The sequence below is a fragment of the Hypanus sabinus genome, chromosome 29, assembly GCF_030144855.1.
Source record: "Hypanus sabinus isolate sHypSab1 chromosome 29, sHypSab1.hap1, whole genome shotgun sequence".
Lineage (NCBI taxonomy): Eukaryota > Metazoa > Chordata > Chondrichthyes > Myliobatiformes > Dasyatidae > Hypanus > Hypanus sabinus.
Window position 1 is genome coordinate 25,534,415 of NC_082734.1, and position 20,450 is coordinate 25,554,864.

The following is a 20,450-nucleotide window of genomic DNA, read 5'->3' on the forward strand; positions in this document are numbered from 1 at the left end:
CTTGTGTTAAAGATGAGACAGCTGGTTTCGATGTTACTGAGACACAAATATTGGGCAAGGCACAGGGAAGAACCACATTTTGAAATGTGAACCGGTCTTTCCATATATTATCATGAATACTACTTTGTTGTTCATTTATCTTTGCACTATTTATTATATTTATTTACTATATAAATTAGTAATTTAGTGACTTTCCACTTTACTGCTGCCATAAGGTGATAATTTTCACGTCAAATAAGCCAACGTCTTGAGGAGGGAGATGGAACTTAAAGGGAAGGGGCAGAAGTCAGAAAAAGATCACCTGCCACCTTGTACTCCCTCCCCACCTACCCCCCCCCCCCCATCATCTTCTGGCTTCTGTCCACTTCCTTTCAAGTTCAAGTTTATTGTCATCTGACTGTGCATACAAACAACCAAATGAAACAACATTCCTCCAGGGCATGGCGCACCCAGAAAGTACATATTACACATGGCACATAAAACAAAATCACAAGATTCAAGGTTCTTATCAAAGTAGATATGGAGTATACAACTGTTGTTCATCGTCTCCGCAGAAACCCACAAAACAAACAAAACTTGGAACCTATTCAAAGAAAAAAAAAACACCTCCCAGGTGCAAAACACAAATCACACAAACAGCAACAAGAACATTAATAAAAATAATTGTTTTAAAAATCGAAAGAGTCCATATTCAGTTTAGCTCGTCATTCATAACCTGCAGGCTGCACCAATTCAAAGTCACCCAAGATAGCAAAAGAAGCAACCAATAACTACAGTCCAATCCACAAACCACAGACCCAGAACTTCAGTAGCATCCTCCAACAGCATCGAGGGAGAGAGAAACAATTCAAACACAGGATCCTTCCCTCTGGAGCAGAGAGCAAGACAGCGAGACCATCACACACAGACCCCTTCATCCAGCAGCAGTGACTGAGAGGCTGGCTGGCCTTCTGCACTTGCCTCAGTCTTCCTCAGTGAGATTTCAGCGAGAGCCGCAAGAAATAAAACTCATGCCCCATCCCTAAGCTTCTTGGCCTCGAGGCTGCACGCCTCCCAGAACCTTATCAGAGCCAGCAAAGTGCCAGATCGCTTAATTGGCCTGAAAACACCATCAAACTGTAGATTTGAGGTTCCAACAGTATCAGAACCATATCTAAAAGAAAAAAAAGCGGAAGAAATAGTTTCATAGTCATCTGCAAAATGTTGCCCGTGGTAGCGCTGTTCACTGGTGTCATTATCAAAAATAAGTTAATAAACTATCATTCAAAATTCACGTAATGCACAGCATAATTAAACATAGACAATACAGCACAGTACAGGCCCTTCAGCCCACAATGTTGTGCCGACCCTTAAACCCTGCCTCCCATATAACCCCCCACCTTAAACTCCTCCATATACTGTCTAGTAGTCTCTTAAATTTCACTAGTGTATCTGCCTCCACCACTGACTCAGGCAGTGCATTCCACACATGAACCACTCTCTGAATAAAGAACCTTCCTCTAATATCTCCCTTGAACTTCCCACCCCTTACCTTAAAGCTATGTACTCTTGTATTAAGCAGTGGTGCCCTAGGGAAGAGGAGCTGGCTGCCCGCTCTATCTATTCCTCTTAATATCTTGTATACCTCTATCATGTCTCCTCTCATCCTCCTTCTCTCCTAAGAGAAGGAGAGCTCCCTTAATCTCTAATCATAATGCATACTCGCTAAACCAGGAACCATCCTGGCAATCTCCTCTGTACCCTTTCCAATGCTTCCACATCCTTCCTACAGTGAAGCGACCAGAACTGGACACAGTACAGGTAGTCCCCGAGTTATGAATGTCCGACTTACGGACAATTCGTACTTACGAACCGAGGAAGGAGAACATCATCTGCTATTTTAAGTTGTTGCCGTTGACACTGTGTTGAGTGCTTAACCTTGTATTTGGCTTAAATTTTTCTTAGTAAGATTCACCCTGACCCCGCCTGCCCACCCCCCCCACCGTTCCAGTCAGCTGGTGGCGCAGTGAGATCAGCGCTGGGCTGGAGAATGGAGTTTCCCCGAGTTCAATCCAGTGATAGACCGTTCCCGCTCCAGGTTGATGTCGATCCAGTGACTCCCATACCATCCGTGCTGGATTGATGTCGAGCTCACAACTCAACCTAGTGAAAAAAACACTGCCACCTCCAGTTTAAATTCCCACGCGGAATATTGTGGGTGATCAAATACCCAAACCCAGCACAGACCCCACTTGTCCCATTTAACCTGTCTCAACGCGGTGGTCCTCAGGACCCAGCGGACCTCAGGAGCCGGCAAAGCTCGGGAGCCACCACCCGCAGTGTTTCTGTTCCATTGATGGGAAGCGATTGCGATTGAAAATAAAGTGGAAATAATAAAGCATTTGGAAAGAGGTGAAACGCCATCGGTCATTAGAAAAGTGATAGGCTATAGTCGGTCAACAATCAGAACAATTTTAAAGGATAATGGATAAAGTGAGAATAATGGAGCATGTGAAAGGTATTGCCCCGATGAAAGCTACAATTATTACTAAGCAACGCAGTTGTTTAATTATTAGAATACATACGTTTCTTAAGTGTTTTATACTCATAGAAAGGTAAAATATATACTATATCTTAAGACAAAAGTTTGACTAACTGACGCTAAATAATACCAGATATACTTGTTCTGACTTCCGTACAAATCCGACTTAAAGACTGACTCAGGAACGGAACTCGTACGTAACCTGGGGACCGCCTGTACTCCAAGTGTGGCCTAACCAGAGTTTTACAGAGCTGCATAATTACCTTGTGACTCTTAAACTCTATCCCTCAACTTATGAAAGCTAACACTCCATAAGTTTTCTTAACTACCCTATCTACCTGTGAGGTAACTTTCAGGGATCTGTGGATGTGTACCCCAGATCCCTCTGCTCCTCCACACTACCAAGTATCCTGCCATTTACTTTGTACTCTCCCTTGGAGTTTGTCCTTCCAAAGTGTACCACTTCACACTTCTCCGGGTTGAACTCCACCTGCCACTTCTCAGCCCACTTCTGCACCCTATCAATGTCTCTCTGCAATCTTCGACAATGCTCTACACTATCTACAACACCACCAACCTTTGTGTCGTCTGCAAACTTGCCAACCACCCTTCTACCCACACATCCAGGTCATTAATTAAAATCACGAAAAGTAGAGGTCCCAGAATCGATCCTTGTGGGACACCACCAGTCACAACCCTCCAATCTGAATGTACTCCCTCCACCATGACCCTCTGCTTTCTGCAGGCAAGCCAATTCTGAATCCACCTGGCCAAACTTCCCTGGATTCCATGCCTTCTGACTTTCTGAATAAGCCTACCCTGTTGTACCTTGTCAAATGCCTTACTAAAATCTATGTAGATCACATCCACTGCACTACCCTCATCTATATGCCTGGTCACCTCCTCAAAGAATTCTATCAGGCTTGTTAGACACGATCTGCCCTTCACAAAGCCATGCTGACTGCCCCTGATCAGACCACGATTCTCTAAATGCCCACAGATTCTATCTCTAAGAATTAAACAATAAACAGCTTGCTGCCTTAGCAACAAGACCTCAGGGGTGGCAGGGTATTCATTTGTTTCACAGCCTGAGGGAAGAAGCTGCTAAATTGGTAGTCCTAGACCTGATGTTCCTGTACCTCCTTTCTGACGGTGGTGGGTCAAAGAGATTGTCAGATGGGTAATAGTGCTTCGAGCCCTATTACAAGTTCCTGGTAAATGTCTGTGAATTCCATTCCTGATTAAAGATCTTAGCCCAAATCATCGACAGTTTATTCCTCCCCGTAGATGCTGCCTAACATGCTGAGCTCCTCCATCATTGTTTGTGGTTGATCTGGATTTCCAGCATCTGCAGAATTCCATTTTTATGAATTGTAGCTCCCAAAAATTTTATTTAAAGGTGAGGGAATCTGTTGTGATATAGAGACATAAATACTGGCCAAGACACAGGAAAGAACCACAATGCTTTTGAAATGAGATCCTGTCTTTCTGCATACTATCATGAACACCAGCTTGCTGTTCGTTGATCTTCGCACGATTTATTTTTGTAATTTACAGTAATTTAATATCTGCACTGTACTGCTACCACAAGGCAGTAAATTATACATCATATATGTAAAGAGGGTTTCTTCTTTTTGTTAACTAGCAGGAATGCTAATTTACTGATAACGAGAATGGTATTCCTTTGTAAACCAAATGGGGATTAATGTTCTTTCTTCTGAGTCTGCAAGCTTTTGTTGACGGGCTTTTGGGCAGATCGGCGCGAGGGGGTCGAGAGAGAGGACGCAATGCTCTAAGCTGGGCGAGGATCGGACCCCAAAGGGGGGTCCGAGGACGGGGGGGGAATGAAGCTAGATGTGCTTGGTTGACCACTCAGAGGGTCCTGAGCTGTTTGGAGAGTCCGAGGAGTTCGGAGGGTCCTGAGCTGCGAGTCGAGGAGTTCGGAGGGGATCGAATGGTGGCAGAAGACTTCAGTAATTGAGCTCCAACGGTTGTGCACGAAGTGGTTTGGACTTTGATAAGTTTGGCGCCTTTTCTTTAATTTTCTCTTCATATATACTGTATCGTTATTAATCACTTAGTTATAGTAACCTTTATAAATTGTACTCATTTAATCGCATATGGTGTACTGTCTGTTTTTGGGCGAGGCGGGGACATCACACAGCATCCACACCAGCTGATTACCCAGTTTGGTGGGGCCGAAGGCTGCTCCCCCTGCTCTCTGCTCCGAGAACGAGCTGAGCGAGCCTGAGGCGACCCAAGGGGTTACATATAAATCTGTGATAACAAATCTGATTCTGACTTGAGGAGGGAGATGGAATTTACTTTCCTGCCTCACCTGACAACCTCTGCAACAGCAACATACTAATTAAAGCCAAGCTCTTAAGGTACCTGGAGCAGTGTGTGTAGACCACGCGTGTGTGAGTTCTAAATTCCCACATCAGCCTTTCTTTTCACATACCAAATTTTATTGCCAAATTTAGCTGACCGCTAAAATGATCCAAATGCAGTCCTGTACTGAAAAGTCAGCCCAATTTTTTAAACCGAAGTTCCTGGTCTGAGTAGCGAAAAGCAGAAATGGCAGACTACCTGTTGACACATAATCCCACCAGAGTAACTACAAGAGATACCATCCACAAGATCTACATTCAAAGATCCCTCAAAGTCATCACACAAGTTCTTAAGGCTGTTAAGAAGGCACATCGAGTCTTGTCCTTCATTTGTCAGGGGATTAAGTTCAAGTGCGACGAGGTACTGTTGCAGCTCTATAAAACCCTGGTCAGACCACACGTGGACTATTGTGTTCAGTTCTGGTTGCCTCATTATATATGGAAGCTCTAGAAGGGATGCGGAGTAGATTTAACAAGATGCTGTCTGGATTAGAGAGCATGTTTTATGAGCATGGATTGAGTGAGCTAGGCCTTTTCTCTTTGGAGCGAAGGAAGATGAGAAGAGCGTACAAGATGATAAGAGGCATTGATAAAGTGAGTAGTCAGAGACTTTTTCACAGGATGGAAACGGCTACGATGAGGGGGCATAATTTTAAGGTGATTGAAGTATTGGTGGGGGGGGGGAGGAGGGAGGAAGAATGTCAGAGGCAAGTTTTTTTATACACAGAGAGTGGTGGAACAACTTGCCAAGGGTGGGTGGTAGCAGCAGATACATCAGATGCATTTAAGAAACTCTTAAATAGGCACATACGAGGGGTGATTGACAAGATTATGGCCTAAGGTAGAAGGAGTCAATTTTAGAAAACCTAGCACATTTATTTTTCAACATAGTCCCTCCTACATTTACACACTTAGTCCAGCACTCATGGAGCATACAGGTCTTGGACCTCCAGAAAGTGTCCACAGGAGGGTTATTGATAAGTTTGTGGCCTAAGGTAGAAGGCTCGTTATATGCACAAAGTTTGAAGTTAATAACTCATCTCCTTCTACCTTAGGCCACAAACCTATCAATCACCCTTGATGAGTTATTAACTTCAAACCTTCTGCATAATCATAAGAGTTGAATTGCACGTGCAAGTAACGAGAGCTGTATAACTCATCTCCTTCTACCTTAGGCCACAAACTTATCAATCATCCCTACTGTGGGCACTTCCTGGAGGTCCAAGATCCGTATGCTCCATGACCACTTGACTAAGTGTGTACATGTAGGAGGGAATGATGATGCTGAAAAATAAATGTGCTAGATTTTCTAAAATTGACTCCTTCTACCTTAGGCCACGAACATTTCAATCACCCCTCGGAAAAGGCAGACAAATGGAGGGCTTTGTGGGAGAGAAAGGTTAGATAGATCTCAGAGTAAGGTCAACACAACATTGTGGGTCAAAGGGACTGTATTGTACTGTTATGTTCTTTGCACTGCAGTTGCGCCCCAAGACTAATCAAATACCTCCCAAATCTGCAATCCTTACCTCCAAGGCGAAAGTCAAATTACATATGTATCACCATATACAACCGTGAGATTCATTTTTGCACTGGCGTACACAGCAACTCCAAGAAATATATTACAATTAATGAAAGACTGCACCCAATAGGACGGACGTATAAGCAATGTGCAAAAGACAACAAACTGTACAAATATGAAACAGAAAAAAATAAGCACTAAGTCCAGAACATGAGATGAAGAGTCCTTGAAAGTGAGTCCGTAGGTTGTGGGAACAGTTTAGTGATAGGCGAGTGAAGTTGAATGAAGTTATCCACTCTGGTTCAAGAGCCTGATGTTTGAGGCATAATAGCAGTTTCTGAACCTAGTGGTGTGGGTCTGTAGGCTCCTATGCCTTCTCCCTGATGGTAAAAGAGAGAAGAGTGCACAGTCTGGACGGCGGGGGTCTCTGATGATGGATGCTGCTTTCCTGCGACAGCACTTCGTGTAGATGTGATAGACGTGCTCAATGGTGGGGAGGCCTTTACACATGATAGACGGGGCCATATCTACTATTTTTCTGCTCAAGGGCAATCAAGAGAAGGACAGTGGCATATAGAATTGTGAACAATTGTGCATTTACTTCCATGCCTCACACAATCCTGACCTTGGAAACATAAGAGATTCTGCAGATGCAGGCAATCAAGAGTAACGCGCTCAAAATGCTGGAAGAACTCAACAGGCCAGGCAGCATCTATGGATAGGAATAAACAGATGACATTTTGGGCTGTGACCCTCTTCCAACACCTGTTGAAAGGTCTCAGCCCAGGACTGTTCATTCCTTTCCATACTTGCTGCCTGATTTCCCGACATTGGAAATATTTGGCAGTTACATCCTTTTCAATGGGTTGAAATCCTGAAACTCCCAATTCAAAGCACAATACCAGAGGGTAATAGGGGTTTGAAAACAATTACTACGAGACTTCCCAAGGGAAATTAGGGACAGGCATAATGCAAAGCTTAACATCCATGGACCATTCAACAAAATCTGCATTATTGCCAAAGGATACAGCAGGATACAGAGTTCTTACAGATATGGGCTTATACATGGCAGGTGGAGTTTAACACGGACATATGAAGTGTTGCATTTAGGGAGATCTAATGTAAGGCAAAATTAGGGTTAATGACATGACCCTTAAGAACACTAATGTCCAGAGCGATCTTGGGGTCTAAGTCCATTGTTCCCTGAAAGTGGCCACGGAAGTAGCTAGGACAGTAAAGGCATTTAGAATACATGTCTTTGGTGGTTAGGCCATTAAGTATAAACGTCAGGAAGTTGTGTTGTAGCTGTATAAAACTTTGGTTGGGCCACACTTTTGTCTTTTGTGTAGTTTCGGTCACCCCATTACAGGCAAGGTGTGCAGGCTTTAAGAGTGTGCAGAAGAGATTTACCAGAATTAGAGACTACGAGGGAAGATTGGACAAACTTCAGTTTGTTTTCTCTGGACATTGAAGACTGGGGGTGGGGGGGTGGCTTGATCTGCAAGAAGTTTACAAGATAATGAAAGGCATAAATATAGAAAGTCACAATCTTTCTCCACAGAGTAGAAATGTCAAACACCAGGGAACATGCATTTAGGGTGAAAAGGGGAAAGTTTAAAGCTGTACAAGACAGGTTTTTCTTTCACACAGATAGCAGTGGGTGCCTGGAACGGGCTGCCAGGGATAGTGGTTACAGAAGGTATGATAGTGGTATCGAACAGGCTTTAAGATAGGTACAAGAATATACAAGGACCAGAGGTTCTGCAGATGCTGGAAATCCAGACACAAAATGCTGGGGGAATCTCAGCAGGTCAAGCAGCAGCTATGGAGGGGATTAAAGGGTCAACGTTTTGGGCCAGGACCCTTCATCAGGACTACTTTCCTGAAGCAGGATACCCAGTCCAAAATGTCAACTGTTTATTGCTCTCAATAGATGCTGCTTGACCTGCTGAGGCACAGGAAGATGCACTGAATGGGGGGGGGGGGGGGGGGGGGGAATATGGATCATGTCCCAGTCAAAGAGATTTAGTTTAATTTGGCTTAGTGCTAGGCACAGACATTCTGGGCCAAACAGTCTGTTCCTGTGCCATACCGTCTGTGTTCTGTTCACAGGCCTCTAATGCAGATACAATTTCCTGACCCACAAAGTGGTGCATGTCTGTGCGTGTGCATTTTGATCTCGTTACTGACCTACGGGCTTCCAGTTCTTCATTTCAACATTCATTAGCTGTGCCCAGCCAGCATGGTGATAGAAGTGTCGGACCACCAGTGGAACATCACAGTCCCGAGACTCACGGATCGGTTTCCCATTGTCCAAGCTCTCCAACACGCTCAGCAGCCTCTGATGCTTCTGAACGTTTCTCGCAATGCTGCCAAGATGAAAAATTAACAACTTGTATTTACGCAGCATTTTCAAATCCAGTGAAACATCCCAAGCTGCTTACATAACAAACTGAAACCAACTCAGAGATATTTGAGCAAATCACAGGGGTATTTAGGTGGTACGGTACTGTAGAGGTTAGTGTAACACTTTACAGTGCCAGGGATCACCATTCAGGGTTCAATTCCATTGCTTTCTGTGACAACTTTGTATGTTCTTCACACAACCATGTGGGTTTCCTCCAGATGCTCTGGTTTCCTCCCACTTTCCAAGGACATAAAGGTTAATATTAATTGGTCACATAGTTGTAATTAGCCAGCCCAGAAGGGCCTGTTACTGAGCTGCATCCCTAAATACATCAAAGCTCGATCAAAGGGATAGGTTTTAGGAGATGTTTAAGGGAAGTGAAATGGGAAAATTGGGAGGTTTACAAAAGTAATTCCAGGGTCTGGGGCGTTAGGAGCTGAAGGCCCGGCTGCAGAATTACAAGCGGCCTTTCCAACCCAGTATCTCAGATGCAAGGCCATCTTTGTCAAACACGTTCCAAACATTCCCATTCATATTTGACAGCCAGAGTTATTTTATTTTTTTTGTTTATAGATGCAGCACAGTAACAGGCTCTTCCAGCCCAATGAGTCAGTGCCGCCCAATTACATGCACCCACTGGATCACTGGCACTGCAAAGTGTTATGCTAATCACGATGCTACTGTGTCGCCCCCAGTGCAATAGAAATACAGGACAGTTTACAAATGGAATAAGCTCAATTACTTAATTACAGTAAACTGAATTGCTCTCTATGAACTGCAGAATTATGAGTAAGAATTTTAATTAGTTACAGCTGCAATATAAAAGCCAACATTATTGTGGATAATGCATTGAAATTGAAAAGGAATGGAAAGAACAAATTATGCCTCGGAAATCATTTGCTCACAGTGCATGTGCTTTATTTCTTCAGCTTGCATCTTCTGCTTGTATCAAATCATGACAGTGTACATAGCGATTCTGCAGATGCCAGAAATCTAGAACAACACACACAAAATGCTGGAGGAGTTCAGCAGGTCAGGTAGCATCTATGGAGTGGAATAAACTTTTCAAGCTGAGACCCTCCATCTAGACTGAAAAGGACGTGAGAAGATTTTAGTCCTGATGAAATACCTCAGCCCAAAACATCAGCTGTTTATTTCCCTCTGTAGATGCTGCCCAACCTGCCAAGTTCCTCCAGCACTTTGTGTGTGCTGTACTGCTTTGGAGTGTGTTTGGGATCGCATTTTAGCACTGCAACTGGAACTGTGGATCTGACTGCACAAGGACAGGTACACTAAACATTATATGTACAGGGTTCCCCCGCAATCCGAGGGTAGAGTGTTCCTATGAAACCATTTGTAAACCAAAATGTTGTAAAGCGAAGAATTACCATTAAGTTATATGGGAAAAATCTTTGAATGTTCCCAGACCCAAAAAATAACCTACCAAATCATACCAAATAACACATAAAACCTAAAATAACACTAACATATAGTCAAAGCAGGAATGATATGATAAATATACACCCTATATAAAGTAGAAATATTGGATGTATAGTGTAGTTTCACTTATCAAACTCGGGAAGACAACAATCCAAAATCGATTTGGAGAAAAAAATTGGCATGCACACGCTTGTGCTAACAACTACCGCACAAGGCTTCACGGTCATTGTAGTCTTTCTCGGGTAAACACACGTATAAAATGGGCGTCCTTTTTTTGTAAAAGTGAAAATCCTCTTTGGTTAACAAAAACAGGTACTAATGTAGGTCTTTCGTAACAGCAAGCTGTCGTAAAGCAAACGTTCAAAAACCGGGGGACACCTGAACCTTCAATACTTCACAAATTTACTGTGACTGTTGGAGGAACTCAGCAGGTCAGGCAGCATCTGTGAAGGGGAATAAACAGACAATGTTTCAGGCTGAGACCCTTCATCAGGACCTTTCAAAGGAAGGGGAAAGAATCCCAAATGAGGAGGGGGCGGGGAAAGTATACAAGCAGATGAGGGGGAAGCCAGATGAGAGGGAACAAGTGAGAAGCTGGGAACTGGAAGCGGTAAAGGGCTAAAGAAGGAGGAATCTGATAGGAGAGTGGACCAAGAGAAAGAAAAAAAGGTGGTGGTGATGGGCAGGGGAGGAAAAAGAAAAGAGGTGAGGAGTAGCCAGAATGGAGGATGGAAAAAGAGAGATGGGGGTGGGGAAGAAATTACCAGAAGTCAGAGAAATTGATGTTCATGCCATGACAGAGGCTACCCGGACAGAACAAGAGCTGTTGCTCCTCCAGCCTGAGAGTAACCAACCCTGGCAGAAGATGAGGCCATGTCAGAACAGGAATGGGGAATGGAATTAAAATGCACGGCCACTGGTAGACAGTGTGTGTTACTCTGGATTTCCAGCATCTGCAGAATCTCTTGAGTTTATTCTTTGTCTGGTCATGGGCAGAAATAGATTCAGAAGTTCAATCAGCAATTTAGCACAGTTATTGAGTTTCAACAACCAATATGGACACCCCATTAACAACTCTTTAGAGTAAGGCTAATTAAAGCACCTTTGCTTGTCCATCAACACTCCTGGTTATTTGATAAACCAACTGGAAAAGACAACGATTTGCACAATTTACATGGTTGAGTAGTAATAGTGCACCAAAGGCGGTGTAAAATTCATCAAAACCATTCCAGGTAGAGTCTTTGCAGCAATTGTTAATCTACCGAGTAAATTAAATTACCTGTACAGATGCCTTGCTCTCACGTGACAAGGAAGCTTACTCCAAACCTCAAAAGCTTGCTTCGCTGTCTGTACTGCTAGTTCCACATCTGCTTCCTCACCCTGTATGGTGGAGGCCAGAGTTTCCCCTGAGGAAAATAAAATACTTTCCATAACAACTGATGCATGAGGCACCTCAGAACAGACCCTCTGCCCATTTTAACAGCCTCTGTCCTAATTCACTCTGGCCGCCTCAGTCTGTAATCCCTTATTACCCCAGGCTAACACAAGGCTTCTGGTAAATGAAAAGCAAAGAGCTGCAGATGTTAGATATCTGAAATACAACATAGAACAATACAACACAACAACATACACTTCCTTCCACAATGGTGTGGCAAACTTATTAAACTAGTAATTAAATGCTTAACCAAACAAATCCCTTTTGGTGACACAATGTCTGCATATCTCCATTCTCTACACATTGATGTGTCTGTCTAAAAACACCTCTACCTGCTTCCACCACGACTCCTGGCAGTGCTTTTCAGGAACCCACTACTCCTTATATATACAGTTGCAAGAAAAAGTTTGTGAACCCTTTGCAATTACTTGGTTTTCTGCAGTTTTACTCATAAAATGTGGTCTGATCTTCATCTAAGTCACAATAATATAGACAAACACAACCTGCCTAAACTAATTACACACACTAACAATTGCACTGTTCATGTCTTGAGTGAACACATTGTTTAACCATTCAGTCCAGGCTGGAAGAAATATGTGAACCCTTGTATTTAATAACTGGTAGAACCTCCTTTAGCAGCAATAACCTCCACCAAACGCTTCCCGTAACTGCTGATCAGACTTGCATAACGGCAAAGATGAACTTTAGACCATTCCTCCAAACAAAACTGCTTCAATTCATCAATACTTCTGGCATACTTTGCATGGTCAGCCCTCTTCAGGTCATACCACAGCATTGCAATCGGGTTAAGGTCTGGACTCTGACTTGGTCATGCCAAAACATAAATTTTCTTTCCAAACCATTCTGTTGCTGATTTACTCGTGTTTCAGATCTGTCTTGTTGCATCAAACAACTTCTACTAAGCTTCAGGTAACAGACCATTACCCTGACATTGTCCTGTATATAATATAATTTTGAATTCAACGTTCCCTCAACAATTGCAAACTGTCCAGGCCTTGAGGCAGCCCCAAACCATGCTGCCGCTTTCATCCTTCTTCACAGCTGTGATGAGGGTTTGGTGTTTGCCTGCAGTGCCCTTTTTCCTCCAAACATAGCAGTGCGCCTATCTGCAATAAAGTTTGTAATGCCGTGGTTAAGATTTAAACTGCTAATGAATCTTTTCAAGGTCTAAGCAGGACATAATGTCTCTGAGCCATTGAGCATGAGTGGGTGGGGCAACATCTCTCCACCTAAGAACTAATTGTCTAGCCCGGGGGTCGGCAACCCGCGGCTCCGGAGCCACATGTGGCTCTTTTACGTCTGTGCTGCGGCTCCCTGTTGCTTTGGGAAATAATTGGTTGTGGCGACCCTTTTCCTGGCACATCCGAACCGACTCACAATTAGATAGCCTACGGGGGGTTGCGAGCACAGAGCTTTGGAGCCTCTGCGCCATGGGGGGCAGGTTGAGGGAGGCTTAAAAGTGAGGCTGAAGTTTTCGAATAAAGTTTTTTCCTTCGACTGCAGTTACCGACTCCGTGTCGTAATTTTAGCGCTGCGTGTAGCACACCGCTACATGGTCAGTATTTAATTAAAATGTATTTTATGTTAGTTCGTTAGTTTTTGAAATGTAAATCTAAATTTGAAGATTATGGTGATCTTGTACAATCTAAATAAGACGTTGTGGCGACCCATTTCCTGACACATCCCAACCGGCTCACAATTAGCCAGCGATCAGGCTAAGGGAGATAGCCTACGGGGGTTTGTGAGTACGTGTCTTTTGCAGCATCCGCGCCCATGGGGGGCGGGTTGAGGGAGGCTTAAAAACAAGGCTGTTTAGTTCGAATAAAGCTATCTTTGACTGCAGTTTACTGACTGCGTGTAGCACACCGCTACAACGTGTTTTTAATCGCTGGCTGTCCAGAGGGGAGGTGCTGAAACGCTTTGTCACGTGTCTGGAAGAAGTGAAAACTTTCCTGGGCAGCAAAGGACTCAACTTTCCTGAGCTGGTACAGCCAGAGTGGCTGGAAAAGCTACACTTCATGGTAGACATGACAGCGCACCTGAACACGCTGAACACAGCTCTTCAGGGGAAAGGACGTACAGCCCTGCACATGTTGGAGGATGTTTTGGCATTCGAGCGCAAGTTGACGTTGCTTGCCAGAGATTTACAGAAAGGCACATTGTCTCACTTCCCCAATTTGAGAGAGTTCAAACAAGGTCACGACATGATAAATTCGGAGTATTTACATTCTGCAATCATCGCAATGCAAACATCGTTTGGGAAACGCTTCTGTGAGTTCAGAGAGGAAAAAAAACACATTATCCTTCCCGGTCACTCCCCTAAGCATCGATCCATCCCTACTGAATACGACTGCATTGTCAGGTGTGAGTCAACCTGAACAAGTATGATAAATATTTTAATTGCCTATTATTTTACATATATTCATATGTTTTCATTGTTCAGTGAAATAGTCCTTTTATTTTTCAGGTTGACAGCTGGCTGACGTTATTTTTGGTTTGCTGCTGGCGGCAAATTTAAGTTTGGCGTTTTTCATAAATACAAGAAGGACTCAAATAGACGTTGAGTATTTTACTTAAAAGTAACCTTCAACCCAACATCTTTTTTTCGGAGTTCAAAATGTTTTTGTTGCATGCAGAAATGTAATTTCGTTTTCTCTGCAGGAGTTCATCAATTTCATAAATGCAACACATTATAGTTTGTTTATACATAGCATAAAGGCAAAACAAAACGTTGTATGCAGTGTTATTTCATTTTAAATGTCAAACGGGTTTTGCGGCTCCCAGTGTTTTCTTTTCTGTGGGAAACGGGTCCAAGTGGCTCTTTCAGTGGTAAAGGTTGCTGACCCCTGGTCTAGCCAAAGGAGAGGCAAAAGATAACGTTCGATGTTTAGTCGGACTCAAATGCATGTCTACTTCACCCAAGGTGCCAAAAAGAGCAATCAGAGGGTTAGGTCCTAAGTGGCAGTTAAGAATATGGGATAAAGTTAAAAAAAACTTCTCTCCAGAATTTCTCTAGACCAGGACAAGCCTACATATGGATAAGAGAAGCCTCGCCCCCTTTACACTTGTCACAAACGGGACTAATGTCAGGATAAAACTGCGGAAATTTAGTTTTAGACATATGAGCCCTATGTACAACCTACTGCAAAAGGCAGTAGCGAGTACATAAAGAAGCTGACTTAACTGACTTAAGAATTGAATCCCAAACTGCATCAGATAAAGAAATATTTAAATCATGCTCCCAGGCAGTTCTAATTTTATCGAAGCCTCAAGATCACTAACTTATCACAAATAGTAGATATTAAACCTTTACCCAATGGATTAATACAAAGAAACAGGTCCACAATGCTTTGCTCGGGCATCTCAGGGAAGTTTGATATTAAAGGGTGAATGAAATGTCTAATTTGAAGGTATCTAAAGAAATGAGTATCAGGAAGGTTAAACTTTACAGACAGTTGTTGAAAAGTTGCAAAACGATTATCTATGAAAAGCTCTTCACAGCGCCTAATGCCCTTTCTGTATCAATCATGAAATCATGAAGATTCAATATTCACTTCTCAATTCAGACATAAAGTTTCATAAGATGTGGGGACCTTTTCTTGAATACTTTCATAACTCCTCTTTAGATTAAGTTTATCCTTTTTTTTTTGTACTATAATCCCTTTCAGCTTTTTCTTCTGTAAGTCTTACATTTTTTTATGTGAATTACATTATAGTTTTGGTAGCAGGCATTATATTTTCTTTTTTTTTAATATACGTATTTACAGCTCTGTGGCGTCAAACACTCCGATTAATTTATCTTTTACACATTGAAATGGTTGGCCTGGAGTTTTGTAGTGGGAGGGTGGGGAGGACACTAACTTTATATGATTTTATTTCTTTTTCCTTATTGTTATGAATTATATATTAGACCCGTATTTTGTTGGTTTTTTTGTTGTATTGTAGAAACTCATAAAAAAATTAATAAAAAAAGATTTAAACTGCTATGTTGTATTCCATTTCAGCAGTTTTCTGCAAAAGCAGTGTGTCCTGCTGGTAGAATGCTAGAGATAAAAAGCCATGTTGTTCAACTTAAGATCAGGATGATGGGAGAGGGAGGAAATTGGAGGGTGCGGAGCGGAGTAAGTTTTGTGATGGACAGTATTCCAGTTTGCAGTCTGCAGGCAGGAGCTGTGGAGCGAGGCAGAAGGGAAAATGCCGCAGCGTACCGTCGCAAGGAGCGTCCCCGTTACATAAAGTGCTTTGTGCAGATGAATGGCTCCAAGGAAGAAGGACAAATATTCCTGACGGAGAGCCAGTATTTGAGATCGACTTCGAGGAAAGTTTAGAATGTGGCACATAGTTTCATGCAGACCATGAATCCAGCTCGTGAGTAAATGACAACTCCAGCATAAGCTCCAATGATTGTGTACAATGGACTGATTGACTGTAATAGGCCATTTTATTTTTTTTCTTTTCTCTTTCCTATTGACTGCTTGATAAAGCTGAAATTTTTAAATATACTTTCTTAATAATTTTATGCAGTGTACGATCTGTTATTTCTTGCTGACCGACAATGCGTACGGGCAGCATTTACACAGCATTCACTCAAATCGAGGTTTCTTTAATCAGAACATCACGAAGTTCCTGTTTAGTTGAACCCCAAATCATACCAATCCTGGATGTATACTGCTTATGAAAGGAGGCCTTCTCACCACTGAGTCACGTGGCTGTAGCAGTGCCAGCTAACTAGCCGGTTTTGTGTATGAGCCCGGTGATAGGATTACAAGTTCAACACAGAACATTGTCCCTGAAGCATCGTAGAACATCCAGGTGGTCTTTTGCAAACTTGAGACAGGCAGGAATGTCAGTTTTTGGACAGCAGTGATTTCCTCTGTGGTGTCCTTCCATGAACACTTGTTCATGTGAATACACACGAAGAGACTTTAGCACGTTCTGGAGACTTCTGCAGGCCTTTTGCTGTTACCCTTGGGTTCTTTTTCACCTCCTTCAGCATTGCACATTGTGCTCTTTGTGTGATCTTTGCAGGATGCCCACTCCCAGGGAGAGTAGCAGCAGTACTGGATTTTCTCCATTAGCAGACAATTTTTCTTCCTGTGGACTGATGAACACTCAGGTCTTCAGAAATGCTTTTGTTGCCTTTTCCAGCTTCATGTGTCTCTACAACTCCTCTGAAAGTTGTTTTGATCGAGGCACAGTGCACATCAACAGATCTTTCTTAAGAGCAGGCTCTGTCAATGTCCTGACTTTGCATGTCATTTTTAAAGGGCAGGTCACCTCTACAACCCAGACCTCCAATCTCATGTTATTGATTGGAACACCTGACACCAAATAGCTTTAGTAGAAGGCATTACCCCAGTGGTTCACGTATATTTTTGAACCTAGATTGTGATTGTTTAAATGGTGTACTCAGTATTGAATTGAATTGACTTTATTACTTACATCCTTCACATACATGAGTAAAAATCTTTACATTACATCTGTGTAAATGTGCAATTTATAGTAATTTGTAAGAAATAGTACATACAACAGGACAGTCAATATTGCATAGAAATACAATTGTATCAACATGAATTAATCAGTCTGATGGCCTGGTGGAAGAAGCTGTCCAGGAGCCTGTTGATCCTGGCTTTTATGCTGTGGTACTGTTTCCCAGATGGTAGCAACTGGAACAGTTTGTGGTTGGGGTGACTCGGGTCCCCAATGATCCTTCAGGCCCTTTTTCAGGCCCTGTCTTTGTAAATATCCTGAATAGTGGGAAGTTCACATCTACAGATGTGCTGGGCTGTCTGGGCCACTCTCTGCAAAGTCCTGTGACTGCGGGAAATCACAGCCAGTCAGGATGCTCTCAATTGTGCCCCTGTAGGAAGAAAGTCCTTGGGATTTGAGGCCCATACCAAACTTCAACTGTATGAGGTGAATGAGGTGCTCTTGTGCTTTTCTCACCATACAGCCAGTATGTACTATGATGTGTATGCCAAGGAACTTAAAGCTGAAGTAGTACAATTGTTTGTGTATTATTGGATTAGGCAGATTGTTTGTCTATTACTGTGGCTTAGATGAAGATCAGATCACATTTTATGAGTAATTAATGCAGAAAACCAGGTAATTGCAAAGGGTTCACATACTATTTCTCGCTCTGTATATCTCCTTTGAACTTGTCCCCTCTCACCTTAAAAATATCCATCAGGCAGTATCCAAGGATGAGAACCAAATTTAACAATTTAATGCAAGAGAGAAGATGAGAGCCCAGCAAGAAGATCCTTCACCAGTCCTGATGAAGGGTTTTGGCCTGAAACGTTCACTGTGCTCTTTTCCATAGATGCTGCCTGGCCTGCTGAATTCCTCCAGCATTTTGTGTGTGTTGCTTGGATTTCCAGCATCTGCTGATTTACTCTTGTTTGTGCTTGCACAATATTCCAAGTGTGGTCTAATCAGAGTTTAATAGTCCAACTTTAAGCAGCTGTGCTCCTGCTGGATCAACCACTTCAATACTCTTCTTGCTGGGCCCCTCATCTCCTCTCTTGCATTAGTTCTCTAGCAGAACAATCCCATTAACCATCTCTCATGCCCTCATCTGTATAACAGCTATTGAGAGGAAGCAAAGCAATCCTTCATATTGTATTGTACAACAGTACAGGCACTTTTGGCCACGATGTTGCACTGAGCTTTTAATGCAAGATCAATCCAACTCTTTTTAACTCTATGATCAATCGAACTCTTCCTTCCTACAAAACCCTCTATTTTCCTGTCATCCATGTGCCTTACATAGAGAAAAGGCGTGCACTTCTTACCAGTAGCTGGATTTTTGGCAACATACAATTGCCTGTTTTCAGGCTTCACCCACTTGCCTCCAATGTAATGACCAAAGCACCGCTTGTGGTAATCCAGCCAAGCCTGATGGGATGAAACAAGAACAACTGAAATGTTATTTCTTTTGCCTCCAATGTTAGACGCCCATACTTAGATACCAAACATTGTTCTAGTTTAGTCAGGGCTATTGACTGCACCTCACCTAGCTAGTAACTAACACAGGTGAGCAAGCACGCACACTTCCAAAAAGAATTGGTAAGTAATGTCAGAGCAGATGAGGACTTGGTCAGATTCCACTCCCTTATGCCTCACTGAGAAGTCCACCAAGTCCAGACAAGGACTGGATTGTAATGATCCTTAATACAACATTCTACATAGGATCACACTTTATATACGCACTGAATTGTGGCATGTCTTTATATTAAAAAAAAGAGAGGAAGTAAATGTAATTATTGGGAATACAACATACGAGCTCCACAATTAGGAACTGCAATTCCAAAATTCAGGACTTACCACTTTAACAAAGGAACAGAGGCAAAAAAAATGAACAGATAACTTTCTTCTCTACAATGCTTACTGTTAAAAGGTTTCAGTTTGTTTAGAAGTTGGACCTGATTGATCAGAGATTATCAGTTAAAACAACAAGGTCATGGTAAAGAGGTTATTCCCCGAGCTGGGATGATTGAGCAATTTCCCACGTCATTCCAGTCTTTCAGATATGCTGCTAAGGTGAACACTATATTATTTTACAATAACGGGCAGCGTCCACTGCTTGATGTATTATTCAGAAAATTTGTGCAAAATTGGAGTGGGGGGCCAACACTTTGACTGAGAGAGACTGGCTTATGGCAGAGCAGAGCTTAGGCTCAACTGTTCAGTGTTGAATAGAATGGACCTCAAAGTATATAGGGAGAAGTTGAGGAATGGATGATATATATAAAGAGAGACAGACAGACAAGATATCAGGATAAATCATTGGTGGTTATTCTACACAGTGAGCCAGTGTACATCAAATGGTTGACTGTCTGCCCAAAAGCTGAATGACCCTTAAGAATGGGTGGTTCAAACAGTTGAATCCATGGTAGACATTAAACTCCATCCCAGGCAGGGTACAGACAATGGAGAGCAGGCTGGAGGGTGTGGGAGGTGGAGGAAGAGAGAATGAGTGACTCCAGATACCGAAGCTTGGAAAGATGAGTACTTACAGCGCAACAGGGATATTAAGTGGACCACCAGCTCTTGGGAAAGGCCAGTGCACTGGCATTCCAACACAGTCCCCGAGTACAGCTATTTCTGTTCCTATTTGCACCACATCATCCCCTAGTCAGGAACACCTCAACACCTGCTCTACCACCCTTTCCCTCCAGTGAAAAGCCATCCCCACTTTGCCTATTTGCCCCCCCCCACCTTCCCCATTCCACACACCGCCCACCTCCCCGTTCTACTGCGTCCCCTCCCCAACTACCCCCAGGCTCCCTATATCTCCCCAGACACCCTGTCATGATGGAATGGCGGTGAAGAATCACCCTCTCCACCTCTCATCCACCCCAAGCCTCCCATTCTTCTCCCCCTCACTTCCCGCTCAATCTACCCCACTTCTCCCACCCTCGCTCCACAAACCTCCTGCACCCCCTCCACCACCACCACCACACCACACCACCCCTCTCCAACAGACCCCGGGGCGACCCGAAGTCCGAGGCCGGGCTCGGAACAGCCCCCGACCCGACCCAATCTGACCTGCACGTTGCAGGGATTCTCACGGGCCGGTCCGTAACTCATGTCGTTGAAAATGTCACTGACGGTCGGCTTGTACGGCGCGGCCATCACATCAAGGCTACCCCCGGCAAACTCCCACCGGAAGAAGGTCAACGTTCCGATCGAACACTCTTCCGCCGGCTGAA

General features: G+C 43.3%; 1 protein-coding gene across 2 annotated transcripts in view; it reads right to left on the reverse strand.

Annotated features, from left to right (window-relative positions):
* Positions 1-20,443, reverse strand: part of aldh16a1 (aldehyde dehydrogenase 16 family, member A1) — a 97,615-nt gene extending 77,172 nt beyond the window's left edge. For both annotated transcript variants that reach the window (XM_059953980.1, XM_059953979.1), the window contains exons 1-4: positions 20,287-20,443; positions 18,531-18,633; positions 11,560-11,686; positions 8,624-8,802 (exon numbers count right to left, since the gene is read on the reverse strand). In XM_059953980.1, the coding sequence (XP_059809963.1) occupies positions 8,624-8,802; positions 11,560-11,686; positions 18,531-18,633; positions 20,287-20,373 (496 nt within the window). In that variant the 5' untranslated portion in view covers positions 20,374-20,443. The remainder of the gene's footprint in view (positions 1-8,623; positions 8,803-11,559; positions 11,687-18,530; positions 18,634-20,286) is intronic.
* Positions 20,444-20,450: the final 7 nt, after the last annotated feature.